We start from the raw sequence: 16,631 nt of genomic DNA, 5'->3' as shown, positions 1-16,631 counted from the left end.
CTGAGCAACTGAGTTGCTCAGAGCCTTGCATCAGCTCTGTGGACCCCTGGTGGTTTCTGCAGCCAATCTCATATGCAGCCCCTTCTCACATGAGAGCAGATCACCAACCATCAAGGATTCTTCTCTGTTAGACACTCGATTTCCTTTTTGAGGCTGTCCTTGCTCTGCTCCACAGATTCCCATGTGTTTGCTCTCCACGAACTCCATTCTTTGTCTATTCAACAGAGTGAACGCTTGCCGTTCTCTCTATGTTGTAGCCTGTAGATTGCCTATAGGAAATGACAAGAGACAACTGCTGGACTTAGCTTGCTTGCTTTTTCTTTTTCTCAGAGATCATCTGCTGGACTTAGCTTGCTTGCTTTTTCTTTTTCTCAGAGATCATCTTTCTGTGCTCAGTGTCTGAAAATATTTGTTTTTTTTTTCTCTTTTGTTGTTGTCCTTGCAATATTATGGATCAAACCAAGGACTTCACACATGCTAGACCTGAGTACTACCACAAGAAACATCGGTAGTCCCTTCTTTAGTAGTTGGGATTATTTGTGTCTCAGAACTGGAACTTGAACTCCAGGCTTTGTGTTGTTGTTTGGAGTTTTCACTTGTGGCGGGGGCTCTGCCTCTTGAGCCACAGCAGTCCCAGCCTTTTGCTGGTTGTTTGGAGATAAGAGTCTCATCAACTTTTCTATCTCAGCTGGCTTCAAACCAGGATCCTCTGATCTCAGCCTCCTGAGTGGCTGGGGTCGCAGGCCTGAGTCACCAGTAGTCAGTCCTCCTTTAGTTTTTAATGCAACAGGATAAATGTAGTCTCTGCTTTCCAATCCTGGCTGGTTTAAAAAAAAAAAAAGCTGTATTTTTTTCTGGTCCTTTGTTTAATTTTTCAAGGTAAAAAAATGTATGAAATATTTTTCAGTATTTGTATAAATCTTAGTATACATCTAAGTAGATTCCATCATTTTATTTCTGGCATTTTACTCTATGGTAAGGAGGCTATACTCTATTTGTTCAAGACAGAATGTTAATCACATTGAAATCTCAGCAAGAAGCCAATGCTAATCAAGAAACTTTGGAGGAAGATCAACTTGTAATACTATTCATTCCCTATTTATTCTATATGTTAGAGATATGTATTACTTAATTACTGAAATTTTGTTAGGAATTATAACATTTACTGCAATTTGACATTTGTTGCAATTATTGTAATGCCCAAGTAACAAGGAAACATGTATCTCGATTAATATGTTGTGTTCCACGTGGATATAAATTAGTCACTTAAAATTGTCTTTTTGAAAATTGACAATATTATTCCCTCTTTCATTGTATTCACTTCAAACATTCGAAAGAAATCTGTATCAAGTGGCTAATTAAGAAGGAACCAGCAAGCCAGGTGCTATAATCCTCGCTCCTCAGAAGGCTGAGATCTGAGGCTCATGATTGAAAACGAGCCTGTGCAATCTCCAGTGACCCCGCCATAATGCTGGAAGTGGGTGTGTACCTCAGCCTGGAGTGACTGACGGGGCCCAGGGAGGGTCTAAGTTCAAGCCCCAGTACCAGCACCACAAGATAAAAATTGGAAAAAAAAGTCAGCGAACTGAAATGTGTTTAGCTATTGGCACTTAGGGGTTATTTGGATCATTTTTCTTAATATACTTTCTGGTGTGACAAATGAGATGAAAGGAAGCACAAATGAGATTAATCTTTGATCATGAGCAAAACTGTACCCAGATTTACATTATCTGAAATTTCCTAAATTCTAGTATGAAAAGCACAAGGTAAATCAAATACATTTTTCTGGTGACCATTGATGATAGAGACCCACTGGGACGTGGTTTGCAGTACACCAGGTAGCAAGCACAGAGTAACCTTGAACCCGTGCTTGTAAAAGCACTTTCTGTATGATTTTCCACCTGATTTTCCCTCTCCTCCCTTCTCCTTCCAGGAAAACTGTTGGTGTTTTCTGCTGTGGGCCCAGCTCCATTTCCAAGACTCTTCATAAACTGAGTAATCAGAACAACTCCTATGGTACAAAATTTGAATACAATAAAGAATCTTTCAGCTAAACAGCTTAGAGGTGAAGCAGGAGGACTCAAAAGAAGGAATGTGTGCAATTTCTAATATTTGGAAACTAAGCTGAATCAAACAGCTGCGTGTGCCAAAGATTAGCAAGGCTGTGTTTATTTTTTTATTTATGATTATTTAAAATGAAAATGCAGAAAATGTGTCAAAATGACAGGTCATATTTCGCATTTAATCTGGAAACCAGAGGCCCAGAAGAATATTTGAGGAGATGTTTCACTTTTCAATGCTCAAATTAAAAGAACACGATTAGATGCACATTGCTGATTTTTATGGCAGAATCAAGGGCACCCGAGTGAGAAGCTGAACGTAATCTAAAGCTGATAGCTGTGGCCCTCCTTAAATTGTTTTTGGTTGAACAAATACAAGATTGAATAAAATTAAAAATACATTGACACTTAGATTACATTTTCTTCATCATGTATCAGCAGAGTAGCTTAAATTTGGAAAAGCTCCTGGCAAATGTATCTGATATTTGAAAATGCAATGCAGGATTCTGTATTGATACGGGTACTTTGTGTCAATATCTAATTTTTCTCACTACTGATGTAATACCTCTACTTGATGTTTGCAGACTCTATGCTAACTGAAGCTTTTATATTTTTCTGTCTTGTATCTAGGGAAATGTGCTCTTGCTTGCAAATATTAGAAATAATGATTTAATAGGTCCTTTTTATCTGCAGTTTACTCAATCTACTATTACTAATAGCAATGAAAATGTCACTATTGTAATTTATAAAGGGACACATATGCTAATAACTCCCTCTCATCTTTTAAACATTTTGACCTATTTTTCACAGATAAACCTTTACTTCGTTTGTAGCCTGTAAAATGGCTTTGTTTAATTTGCACAGGAAATCTAAGAGGCTCACTGATTGCAGCAGATACTGAGATATAAGACCTCATTCCTTTGTTCCACACTAGGTGATGGTGATATAAAAAATGTGGCTATAGTCCTGAAAAGGAACTTGCTGATTTGGTTGAGTGAAAGTAGATGTCTGTTCAAATTTCAGTGTAGATTTAAGAACATTGCTGTTGCACAGTTTGGTATTCTGATGAATTACTAGGCTTTTAAGTTACTGTTCACATCATGCTCTCTGCTCATATCCTTTTGTGATCCCTGGCTAGTATGTTCCTGACTCACCTGAAAAATCAACTTCATCACTTAAAGGAATTATGGCATTCATACAGTTTAGTGAGGTTATTCAATAGATATCTAATAATAGTTATTCAATATAGCACACTGCTGAAATCAGCAGCCTCACCTGCCTTGCCTTTGATAAATGCTTGCATATTATGTAATATGGTAGATGCTCCTGTCATTTATTTGCTGTGATTCATCCATCCATGCTAACCTATGCAGCACTTAATGATCAAAAGTGTATTTAGTGGTGGATATGTCTTCATTTCCTCTGAATTATTCTTTCAAAGGCAAGTCAGAAAACAAGGATGAGAAATGTGCACTGCTTTTACAGACTTAGCTCTAAAGGTCTGTTTAATAACTAGCACATCTTGGTGATACATTCTGGATTAAAAAGAGTTTTCATCAAAACACAGAACAATATACTAGCAAAAAGAAAGTTGAGCTTATTCCGGCTTCATGTGCAATACTGATTCTTTGCTGATCATAACTTATTTATGTCATTGTGCTAAAGTTTCTAATTTCAATAAGACAGAAGAGTTTTCAAAAGAATGCTGATAATTCAGAGCAAGTCTGCTCTGTGAGATGAGGCCCCTTGTGTATTCTAAGTTCTACTATCTTGTCAACTATCTAAGTGTCAAGAAAGATTTCATGAGGAATATATAAGAGGGCTTTGTTGTTCTTGTCATCTTAAATCATGAATTTCAGTGGCAATAAATATTAAAAATGAAAAGGGTGTCCTTGAAATTCATATAAGCCCAGCTTACCTTTGCAACCAATAAAGCCACATGACGGAGCACAAGTCAGTAGAAGTCTGGGAATCTAGTCAGAAATTAGCGTGTGTGTGCACTGTGCATGACCGCCTTTGGGATTTGGGCTCTGGTGACGAGAGATCACAGGCCAGTGGTGACTGTGGACAATGGCTTCTCATGCTGGGCGTAAGAGATCTCATTTGGACTTGATAGGGAATTCTTTTTTATTGTAAAGGTGATGTACAGAGGGGTTACGGTCATATAAGTCAGGTAATGAGTACATTTCTTTTTGACCAGTGTCACTCCTTCCCTTGTGTTCTCCCAGTTTTTCCCCACCCAACCCCCATCCTCCCGAGTTGTATAGTTAATTTCCAACACAGAGGAAGTTCTTAGTCACCTTTAGGTAATACATTGCTTGGAGAATCTAATCCAATATGTATATTATATAACACATTACATATAATTTAGGGCACCACAAGTAATCTCTAATAGCAAAAATATACATTTAAGTTCATTCATAGAAGTCTTTCTACCTATATATTTCTTTACTTGCTGTTTTGAAAGAAACCATATTTTGTAGACTCATACTAACAAATTGATTTTATAGACAAAAATCCTCTTTATATGCCCCACCCCACCAAAGAATTCAATGGTACCTTTCATTTTTAATTTTCCTGTTTGCCCATATTGGTACAAGTAGAGGCTATGATTTTACATTTTAAGTAATGCTATAAGAACATTTCAGATTCTTATGTATATTCCCACACATATGCTAAAAACATAGATATATTTGGAACTTGCAGAACTTTTTCTTTGTGTGTCAGTCATGGGGCTTGACTTGGCCTGGGCACTGTCCCTAAGCTCTACAGCTCAAGGCAAGCGCTCTACCACTTGAGACACAGCACCACGTAATGTTTTCTGGTGGTTAATTGGAGTCTTCCAGACTTTTCTGCCCAGGCTGGTTTTGAACTGTGATCCTCAGACCTCAGTCTTCTGAGTAGCTAGGATTACAGGCGTGAGCCTATAATGTAACTCCCGGCATTGCCTGATGTTTGAAAAGCAAGTTCAAATGAAAAAAGTGCTTAGTAATTCCTTATTTAGTGACTTGAAAAATATCAAAAGTGATCTACACCTGCACAGGCACTTTAAAAAGGGGGGAACCTATGTAGATAAGTCCAAGGCTGGTGATTTTATCTAGCCAGCTCTGTTATTTATAACCTTCTCTGTATCAGGCTTGCTTGGAGCACTCAGAGCAGGGAATAGGTTTGAATTTACAGGACATTGTTAAAGAGGCTTGCAGGAGATTAAAGGGCATGTCCTCTGTAGACAGTACTGGTGCTGACGGATGTTTATTACACTAAAAACGGAGAAACTGAGTTGACGTCTAGTCAACTTTCATACTTGCTAGGCAAAGCTTCCACCACTGGACACTGCAGCTCCAGCTCTTCTGTTTCTATTTTGTTTTTGAGACAAAAATAAACATTTCTCAAAGCTTTGTCTTTCAACTCCCAATCGTTTTGTTGCTGTTGTTATCGTCATTGTTCTGGTGACTTTACTGGTTCTGGAACTCAGGACCTGGGCACTGTGCCTTAGATTTTTTGCTCAAGGCTAATTCTCTACCACCTGAAACATAGCTCCATTTCTATCTTTTTGTTTGTTAAGTGGAAATAAGACGCATGGACTTTGCTCCAGGCTTGCTTGGAACAGCTTCCTAAATTACAGTTAAGAACCACCAACACCCAGCTTCTCCCAGTTTTTGCCTTTGCCTCCCAAGTAACTAGTATTATAGACATGTGCCGCCAAGCCTGACCTGGTATTTAACTTTCAGAAGCTCTGCGACTGAAAGGTTCTTTGTACCTCACTGGGAAATATACATTTTGTAAAATATCTAGTTGTATTGGTTTGAATCTCCTATAAATACCCAATGTTTAAAGATGGGTAGAAGATAAGGTGCTGTTATACTTTGAGAGGTAAATGGAGAAAATCCCATTCCTCCCTGTGAATCTTCTCTTTCTAGATGAGTTTTTCTTAGGTTTTACCTATGAGAACCTATTTCCAAATACCATCTTTTAAGTTTGGTATTATTGCTGAAAGGCAAGGTTCTTCAGTGCTTTGTTTTAGATGTGCATGGCTGTAATGTCTCTGGGAAATACTAATAAATCCCATAGTTTTAAGTTGAGGTTGATAGAAGTCATAACCAAGGGAAAAATTAATATTAAGCAACTCCTGTTCTCTATTCCTATGGTCACAGTTTGGTTCTGTCTCAGGAGAACTAGTAAACTAGTGAAACAGAAAATAAGTGAAATCAGGAATATAACGTTGCACTTATTTCAACCACAACAGGATGGCAACCCCTACTTCTCGATATTTTCACTGTGCTGCCCCAACTCCTTATTCCATCCTGTCTTGTGTATTTTATTATCCTCAAGTTGTTGCACAAAGGGGTTTCAATTCAGCATGTAAAGGGTTTTAGCTCAACCTGTCGATTTGTGTGTATAATGACTCCTGATGATGTCACTGCTTTCATCTTTCTCCCTCATCTCTCCCAACCCAACCATCACCTCAGTTATGGAAACAAGTGGTTTATCATTGTTGTCATTATTTTCAACATACCTTGTGAAATTATGCCTTTTTCTTTTGTCTTTCTTACCCATGGTTTTACCCCTGATGTCACTGTAACTGATTTTGGTACCCTGGATATTGTATATATATGTACTGGAACTAGGGAAGGGAAGGGGAATATCAAAATCAAGAGACAAATGATAAAAAGACAAACCAATGCAACAGCAATACTTATAAAACTATATGCTGTATACCAACTGTACAACTCATGAGGGGAGGGGAATGGGGAGGGGGGAAGGTGGGGGAAAATGAGGGAGGAGGTAACAAGTTGAACAAGAAATGTACGCACTGCCTTACGAATGAAACTGTAACCCCTCTGTACATCACTTTGACAATAAATAAATGAAAAAAGGACAGCATTGCACAGAGTAGCAGCAGCACATTTGTCAGAGAAAGAAACAGAAGATTTACAAGAAAGAACAAGGAAGAGGCCATTAGAAGAGCGGGCTGGGAAGGTGGCTTAGCAGTAGAGTGCTTGCCTAGCATGCATGAAGCCCTGGGTTCATTTCCTCAGTACCACATAAACAGCAAAAGCTAGGAGTGGCGCTGTGGCTCAAATTGTAGAGTGCTAGCCTTGAGTAAATAGAAGCTCAGGGACAGTGCCCAGGCCCTGAGTTCAAGTCACAGGACTGGCCAAAAATGAGAGAGAGAGTGAGAGAGAGAGAGAGATTGAGATTAGCAGGAATTAAGTAATGTCTTAGAACAAATACCAGTAATTTCAGTGCAGGATGCCAAACTATGCAATTAAGAATTGATAGGGAAAAAATTCTCATAGAAACAAAAGCAGAAGTAAAAAGAATAAGAAAAAGATACTGAAATATTTATTTGTATCTCAAAAGATGTTCAAGTGTCTGTTAAAACTAGTGATTATTTTGGTTTTTGAAAATGAGAAATCCTCTTGTACTTAGTACTTTAAGGAAACCTTTCTCACTTCCATTGATACCAGAATTTAATAGAGGCTTTACCTTCAGACAGAATGATATGCAGCCTCTTTAAGAAACAGCTTTAACTTACAGACAACCTCAACATTTAGATAAACACCAGCGCAATATAAAAACACTTCTGCATGGCAATAAAGGAAGAGAGGGGGCCATGCATTGCTTCAGTTGCTGACACCATGCATTAAAAAATTGTCATTGCGAGGTCATATTTCATGGCTATTACTCTTGTCCCTGGAATGGAAAACTTCTTAACAAAAATACAGACATTGGAAGACATTCCCTATTGAATTAACAGTTTATGTGTTTGCCTGAGAAACACATTCATTTAAACCTCGTTATCAACTAACTGTGGCTACATAATTCATGTTAGTTGTGAGAAATCATCACAGGAAGTAAAAGAAGTCTTTGTTTTGTGATTGAAAATATATTTTGGGCAACATATTAATTAAGGAAAAAGTAGTTCCATCCTATTTTCCTTCCCAGGCATAAAGGAATATCAGATTATATGTGTTGGGATAAAACCTGTGCTGAACTCGAATTCTTACTGCACTGCTCTCTGCTGTACTATCCAGATTCCTGGGCATGTTTGGTTTAAGAACATACTGTACCCACTCTTGAGTCCTCTTTGTTTTTATATACAGGTCTGATAGCTACTCAGGAGGCTGAGATCTAAGGATCACAGTTTCAAGCCAGCCCCAGCAGGAAAAGCCATGAGATTCTTATCTCCAATTAATCAAAGAAAAAGCTGGAAATGGAGCTGTGGCTCAAGTGGTAAGGCAGTAGCCTTTAGCAAAAGAAGCTCAGGGACAGTGCGTAGGCCAAGAGTTCAAGCTCCACGACCAGCAAAAATTAATTAGTTAATTTTTAAAAGATACAGGTCTGGGCAGCTCGCCAAGAACTGTTAACAGCTTTGCTTTAATAATTTGCTTTCTAAATGGATTGGGGAGAAAATAATTTCTTTTCTCAGTGAGAATTTCTTTTACCCTCAGTGGTGGAAACAAGTAGTACTTTCATTAGAAGTTGAGCACAGTTGGTACAGTATGGTAGACTCTTTGCAAGGCTCAGGCCTGTGCAACTGTTTTGGAGGGAACTGTCCTGGAGTATGATTCAGAATACTTGGGGAACCTTCTCTGAAATGCATTGAAACACATAAAAATAGGAATAATATCTGACTAACCATAGCCTAATTTATAGGGGTGCAGTGTGGGTGAATGGGGGCTGGGGAAGAAATGATCAGGATTAAAAGGCTTATGGGCACATCTTTATTAGTAAGTTGTTTGTTTGTTTGTTTGTTTGTTTTTTGGCCAGTCCTGGGGCTTGGACTCAGGACCTGAGCACTGTCCCTGGCTTCTTTTTGCTCAAGGCTAGCACTCTGCCACTTGAGCCACAGTGCCACTTCTGGCCATTTTCTGTATATGCGGTGCTGGGGAATTGAACCCAGGGCCTCATGTATAAGAGGCAAGCACTCTTGCCACTAGGCCATATCCCCAGCCCCTAGTAGGTATTTTTTATAAGAACAAAAACATTGCACCAAGAAAGCCAAGCTTAATCTTTTCTCATTATTACTGAGTGGTCAGTACTTAACTTTGTTTTTTGGGTAAGTTAAGAAGTAGTGGCAAACAAATCAGTGCCACTGCCCCATCAAAAAGAATGCCCTGTTTTTCCAGTGTGCTATCTGTCTTGTCAGTTTTCTTAGCTAATTTTCATCACATCTCAGGGTTCCAGGTCTAGAATTTATTTGTGAAAATGGAATTGGGAACTGCTAGAAGGTGATATAAGTCATCTAGCTTATTTTGGATTTAATGGTGTTGGTGAGATATTTCAACTGAATTTAAGCTGAGAACTAGAAATAATTCCATAACAGAAAAAATAAACACTGCATTACGGCTTTCTTACTCACACCAAAGACACTTCATCAAATACCCATTATTTTTTAGGCTTTAATATTTCAATTGTACATATGCACCATTAGGGGTAGATCGTAAGAAATGTTTGCTTTAACGAGAAGGAAATGCTACAACAATGTGCAGTAACACCTTTCCCACCTTCCTAGAATTCAGTAGTGGCAAGTTTGCAACTGGAGGAAGTGTGGTCTTCCAGTGGAAAAATGAGCTATGAGATAATAAAGGTAGCATTTGATTCCTATCTACTGAGGAGTAAGTGTGAGATCATGTAGTTCTGAAGACAAAGCATGTAACCACATTCACACACACACACACAAATTGCTGTAAAGTCATAGTATATTTGCAAAAGCCATTATTATTTTGGGACATGACATAGTGTATACAAACTAAAGAAATAAAATATGATGAAATATACCAATACCTCCTTCCATCACACATGAATCATGCACTTTTGGTGTACTTTTCCCCTGGGATTTTTAAGAACAAGATAGTGTTGTTTTCATCCTAATGAAAACCAAATGATTCAACTAGTCACACACATCAAGATAACAAACAAGTAATGTCTAAGAAGAATGTTTTCATTTTCAATCTCACTTTCCCTTTCAGTACAATATGTCACTGGGTGTTACAGAATTCCAATCTGTAAGTTTAATGCTTGGCACTTTGTGTTTCTCTCACTCTCTCTTTTTATTATTCTCAACTTTCACAATTGTGCCCACTAACCAAAGCATCAACTATTTATATAGTTTTGTAATGTTATAATTATATATTTTTCTGAATAGACAAATTAATAAAATTTGGTCAATAAGAGATCCAAATGAGATTTGTATTTGATCACTGAAGACTTTGATTTTGCAAAAATATTTGGTATGTTGCATATAGTTATTATACCTATGTAACCACTGCTCCTTACAAGTATTGCTGTAGTTTTTTCAATACATCGATATCTCCTTGTTTTGAATCTGCAGGTAATGCTGAATGAAGCAATATAGAGCAATTCTCAGGTTTGTCTGGCTTTTGTGGGGGTGGAATGAGAGAAGTTTATCAAAAATTCTGTCCTACAAATTGATATTCTAAAGCCCTCTGAAGTTTTATTTCCTCATAAGTAGGGACAAGAACTTTCTTTTTCATCTTTCAAAGTTGGCTGTGGGTTTCAGGGAACTTACAATTTTGTAGTGGATAATATTACAGTATAGGCAACTATAGTTACCATATTGTCATAGGATTCTTACATGTGAGATGAAATATTTGTTTCAGAATATTTTATCCGTTTCTAATTGCAAGCTCTTTGTTTTACATTACTTCTCATTTCCTCTAGCTTAAACATCATTCATGAACCAAGTCAAAAGCTACAGTGTTGCAATTGATAAAGGTCTTGGTTTTGATCGCTTATTTGTAGGGTTTAATCAGGTTGCTTCATTATGTATTAGTGATTTTTTCTCCCTGGATTACTACCATTCTGCAATCTTTCAAGTGATGTATTTTCAAATAATTTACTTTCCTGAGATCGTATCCTGCACTGTTACACCCCCCCCAAAAAAAACAAACAACTCATACATTCTGTAATGAATATTTCAATAGGGTAAGTTCAAATGCATTTAGAAGGCAAGATTATCAGTTGCTTGCTTGCATTCCTCGTGTGCATTATTGGCTTTGTGTCACAATGGGGTCATGAATGCAAGCTTTAATAGCGTTAGTGCTGTAAAATTACTCAGCCAAAACCTCCACAGGGAGGAACACAAAAGATTAACTGGAAAAGATGTGAATCTTCTGTTTTTTGGGGATGGAAACTGAGGAGACTTTGATACAAATCTCATTTCTGAAGACTGAAAGTTTCTTCCAAATGCTTTTTCTTATTCATATTGATTGTTGTCAGAAACGTATTTACTGAAGCTCAAAAAATATTACAAATGTATGACAGTAAACATTTCTTGCTTGACATTTTATTAGGCAATGACATCTATAAAGAAAATTGAGTGACTTGTGTTGCAGGAACCATGTTTTCAGGATTCTGAAGATAAATGCTTGATGGTTGGCAGTATGCAGAGTGTCCCAGAACTGGGACATAGACTCAAAATACTGCATCAAAAATAACTATTAATTATGACACATTTCAAACAGGTGATTTCTGATATTAATTTGTAGTTTATTCTCAGAAAAGATTTTGGTGTGAGATTTGATCAATAAAAATTCAAATTTCAAGATGTTTATTTTGTGTTCCTTGAATTGCGTTTATCATGGTATTAAAAACTACTTTATGTATTTATACATTTAAAGTCTTTAATAAACTATTTGTTATTTGTGGGGGCAACGTAAGTACCCAATATTGATTTTCCAAAACAGTTTGCAAAAAACTAGTAATGCAGTACATAGGGTACCAAAATCAAATACAGTGACAACAGGGGATAAACCAAAGGAAAAAACAGTGAAAGAAAAAAATCATGAAGTACTTTCAAAACAAAACAAAACAAAAAAAACCCTCTTGTTTCCATATCTTGACCAATACAACAGCAACACTCACAAGACAATACGTTGGAAATGAACTTTACAAATGGGTGGGGGGGGGGGAAGGGAGTAGGTAACAATGTTCTACAAGAAATGTACTCCCTACCTTACAACTGTCACCTCTCTGTGCATCACGTTGACAATAAAAATGTAAAAACCTAGTAAGGCATTACAGGTGTGTAAACTGCACCTTCCATTTTGAACATAGTTGGCTTCTATTCTTCAAGCATTAGCTGTCTCTAATGGGGAAAGTGACTCAAATTATAGTGCAGGCAGGTGAGCCATGGTCAGGAATGAATTTGTACTGTGACTATTTCTCAGTTGTCTAATACTAACTGTTTTCATTGTGTATTTCTTCAGGACATACTTTAGCCTTGAATCTTGTATCAAAACATTCTAGCACTTTCTCTCTACTGTTTCCTAATAAACCTTAGGGTCACAAGTCTTAGGGCACACATGGCATAAGACATTTGGGTCTTTGAATTAACTAGGCTCTTTGCTGATCTGTTTACCATTCAGGAATTAACTCACTGTGCTTGCCTCTGAGTTTTTGTCTCAGGACTGAGTGGAGTGACCCATTCACTATGCACGCTCCTTCTCTGCCCATGGCCACTAGTGCTCCCATCACACCCTGTGTTACAGAACTATGGACGCCATGTTGGAAAGGGCCTTTACAATGTGGGGAGCAGGGGAGGAGGAGGAATGAGAGGAAATGAGGGAGGAGATGACTTCAAAAAGAAATGTACCTTACCTATGTAACTGTAAACCCTCTGTACATCACCTTTACAGTAACTTTTTAAAGAAAAGATATGATATAGCAGCTAGAGTAAATTCTTGCTATTCGTGGTCGTTTTGTTCTAAAATCACCACTTAGATGTGAATTAGTTGACACTAAATCATTGTTACTAGTTAGGTTCTTATTAACCTATTATCCTAAATCCATCAAGCATTAAATGTGAAACTTTGTGTTTGTTTGTGTTTTTGTTGAAAGACATTATATATATATATATATATATATATATATATATATATATATATATATTTTCCTGCAACTTCAGGTAAGAAGACAGCCTTCTTTGGAAAAATAAACATCTGTTCAGAACACATGGAGAGCATATTACCAAAAACCCCCACAAAATTGTTAAGAAAAACTGACAGTAAATAGACCACAAGAAATCTCCCCCCACCCCACCCCCCAAAAAAAAATCTATTTCCAGTATGATAACAGAAATAAGAAAGTAGAACTTGGCCTTGTTTGGCTTCAATGTGCATCTTAGGAGTCTCAAATATTTGACTGTTCCACACATGTCAAAAATGACCACGAAAATTGATTTGGGAGTTACAAAATATGCTAGACAGTCAGTGATTTACAAATAGGGAATCCATGAATAATGAAACGATACGACTTCCTTCTGTGTGGGTATGCTCACAGGAAAGGGAATTCTGTCTCATAGCTTTACCATTTAGTTCTCACTGGTATTGAACTAACTTAGAGGGATTTTTTGTAGTAGTAGAGAGCTACTTCTCCATCTTAATTTTTCTACCTCACTTATACCTTTCTTCTACCGCACAAATACAGAATATTAGTTTAACTGACTAAAGTATGAACATTTTACTGGATTAGAATTGAAAGTATGTCATATGTTCAACTGCCATCTTTTTAAAATAAAAGCCTTGCCTTTTTATTATTATTTTAAGTAGTTTTAGAAAGAAGTTACCATTAACAAAACAGTTTAAGAATGCAATGCATCTTGATCAATGTCATCTCTTTCAACACTCTCATCCATCCCTCCTCTCTCCCTCTCCCTCCCCTCCCTCTTCTTCATTTTATAGGATATAATTCTTGGCTAATTTCCCATCGTCCTTCTCTTCATTTGTCTTCCCCACACCTCTGGGCCCTACCCCCACCTGATTCAAAACACCTGTTTTTTATTGTTCGTTTCTTTGAGCTTTGCCTTTGCCTTTCTAAGAGGTTACACTATTTGAGTTCTCCCTTAAATCTACCACATTTTAGTCGATACATTTGTATACATCTGATACCACCTAATGTATTTACTTATTAGCTCATAAACTAATTCTATCTTCCAACATGAGGGAAAACATGCAAACTTATTTCATGACTTATTTCATGTAAGATAATTTTTTTTCCAAGACTCTCCATTTCTTTACAAACTGTACAATATTATTCTTTCTAGTGAATGAGTAAAACTCCACAGTAGACATTTTCTTGTGCTGGTGTTTTTTCCCCCGTTCCTGAGACTTGAACTCAGGGCCTGGGCACTGTTCCTGAGCTTCCTTTGCTCGAAGTTAGCACTCTACCACTTGAACCACAGCACCACTTTCGGCTTTTCTCTTTATATGATACTGAGTAATCGAACCCAGGGCTTCATGCATGCTAGGCAAGCACTCTACCGCTGAGCCACATTCCCAGCCATGTACATTTTCTTTATCCATTTATCCACTGAGGGGCATCTGAGCTGAGTATAAGGTTGACCCTCAACTGACATTGAGACACTTTGAGTTCAAGAAGAATTCTCTGTGCCCTCATTGGTAATAGTGTCTCAGTGCGACCACACATTTGTGTGTACATAATGTGAGAAAATCTGACTTTCTGTTGGAAATCTGAAATTTTGGTAACCAGTATTCTGGGCAACTCCATGATCAACCACACTTCTAGTTTAACTCTTCATAGTTTTCTTTCTCAAACCTATTTTAAGGTTGATTCTAGATTTGAAAATACTTCTGATAGTACTTCATCTTTACTGTTAGTTATGTGTCATGGCTACAAAAGAAAAGATTTAACTTGGGAAACAGTCACTGAGAACCAGTTACTTTGGTAGAGGTTCAGGGGCAATTAAGACTTCAGAAACTTACACTGCATTGAAGAAATTCATAACTAGTGATGGCCACAAGCAATCAGATTACTTATAAAATTATAAGGGAAATGAAATCATTTTAGAGTAATTTTAAAAAACATTGTCATCAATAAGGCCATAAATTAGGATAAAATAATTATCCATAAATGACCAAATATTAGTTTCAGGTTAACCTGTTTTCTTCCATAGTATTTACAATGCATACCTTTTTATCTCTTTTATCTATTAGATGTGATTTTAAATGCTACTTCTATTATAACTACTAGTTGTCATAAAAAACTCTGAATAAGATGTTTTATTTTCTTTCAATGAGGAAGAAATGTAAAGAATAGAGACCTGCACAATAGTGAAGTGGCAAGGCAGGTGCTGGTGACTCACAGCTGTAATCCTAACTACTCAGGAGGCCGAGATCTGAGGATCATGGTTCAAAGCAAGCTTGGGCAGAAAAGTACATGCAACTCTTACCTCTAATGAACTATTCAAAATTGCAAAAGTGACACTGTGGCTCAAGTGATAGAGCGCTAGCCTTGAGCACTGAAAGGCTCAGAGTCCCAAGCCCTGAGTTCAAGGCACAGCACTGGTAAAAAAATAAAAAAGTAGAGTGGCAGAATCAAGGCTTTATTATTTCCTACCTTTTTGGATTTAACCCGTTCACACTTAATCTTTGTCTAATTTAGCACAGTTGTCATCATCATGAATGACACAGAATTTACTTGGTATTCCTCTACAACTCACATCTATTGAATCATGTAACTCTACTTCTATTTCTAAGAAAAGAAAGAGTAGGGATAGTTTTTGAAAAATGGCCCACAATAATAGAGCTCACATTAATAAATAGAATTTTAACATAAGCAGTAAGAACCTAAAACTCAAGGAGTTTGCCTCAAAAAGAAATATAACTATCACGCTACAGAACTACCCTGGAATTTCATGGCTTCAGAACCAATCTGTACAGCAGTTGAAAGAAATCTTAATGTTGCAACTTTTTATTCTCTTTCTTTTTTTAAAAATAGGATTATAGCAGGTGAAAGAAAAAATTGTTCAATGTGCACTGTATGTATTGTATAAACCTATCGCAGTGAAACCTCTTTATACTTCAGATGTGTGCTATTTTAAATTCAAGAACATCCTCCCCCACCCCTCTCCCCCCGAAACATTTATTTAGTTACATGCATGTAAAGGGCCGGGCGGCTGTGGAGTCCAGAATTCTAAAGCTGTGGGTGCCCAGGCCGGATCTAGATCTCAGCTATGGCTGCCAGAAGCCTGGCACTTAGCAGCTGGTAAAGTCCTTACCTCAAAGCAGCAGTTAGCTTTGGCAGTAGCCTAAGATGACTGGCTCAATTAATGGCTCCTCCATTGCGGGCATCAAGGCCCTTGGTTTGTACCCGCAGCTAGGATTGACAGCAAGCACTGGTGAGGCCAAGTGTCACCCCCTCAAGTGGCTGAATATAGGAGCCCTCTGCGGCTGTGGGCAACTCTTAGTGGCCAGAGTTTGCCATCTCCCAGCCTGGGTGCCTTGCAGCCTTTGCCTTCAAATCCGGTGGCTCTACGGTCTTCTTTTCCCCTCCGTACTTCGCCTGAGCCTTGTCACTGCACACACTGCAGACTGGGCCCCTGGCACTGTCGAGGCTCTGCTGCTTTCCATGGCCATTCACATTTGGGTGCGAACAAGATGTTGCTCTTGTTACATTGACTGCTTTAAGTAGTATCACTATGTATACAGATAGTAATACTCTGCAACTATTTTCTAGAAGTTGATACTCTAGCTCAAAAAGAACAGAATATAATGGGATGCTCCATTTCTTTGGTAAATCCTTGCG

At 37.7% G+C, this 16,631-nt stretch overlaps 1 protein-coding gene and 1 long non-coding RNA gene across 4 annotated transcripts in view; both read left to right on the top strand.

Moving 5' to 3' along the window:
- The window catches only part of Nox4 (NADPH oxidase 4), a 146,682-nt gene extending 144,217 nt beyond the window's left edge, over nucleotides 1-2,465 (top strand). For all 3 annotated transcript variants that reach the window (XM_048360099.1, XM_048360097.1, XM_048360100.1), the window contains one exon: nucleotides 1,934-2,465. In XM_048360099.1, coding sequence (XP_048216056.1) covers nucleotides 1,934-2,054 — 121 coding nt within the window. In that variant the 3' untranslated portion in view covers nucleotides 2,055-2,465. The remainder of the gene's footprint in view (nucleotides 1-1,933) is intronic.
- A 5,823-nt stretch (nucleotides 2,466-8,288) lies between these two features.
- LOC125361567 lies at nucleotides 8,289-11,638 on the top strand. The gene is made up of 2 exons (XR_007212958.1): nucleotides 8,289-8,798; nucleotides 9,028-11,638. It is a non-coding gene; the product is annotated as an uncharacterized LOC125361567 (long non-coding RNA).
- Nucleotides 11,639-16,631: the final 4,993 nt, after the last annotated feature.

Source organism: Perognathus longimembris, chromosome 13 (genome assembly GCF_023159225.1).
Source record: "Perognathus longimembris pacificus isolate PPM17 chromosome 13, ASM2315922v1, whole genome shotgun sequence".
In the NCBI taxonomy this organism is placed as follows: Eukaryota; Metazoa; Chordata; class Mammalia; order Rodentia; family Heteromyidae; genus Perognathus; species Perognathus longimembris.
This window is presented reverse-complemented; position numbering and strand designations above follow the sequence as displayed.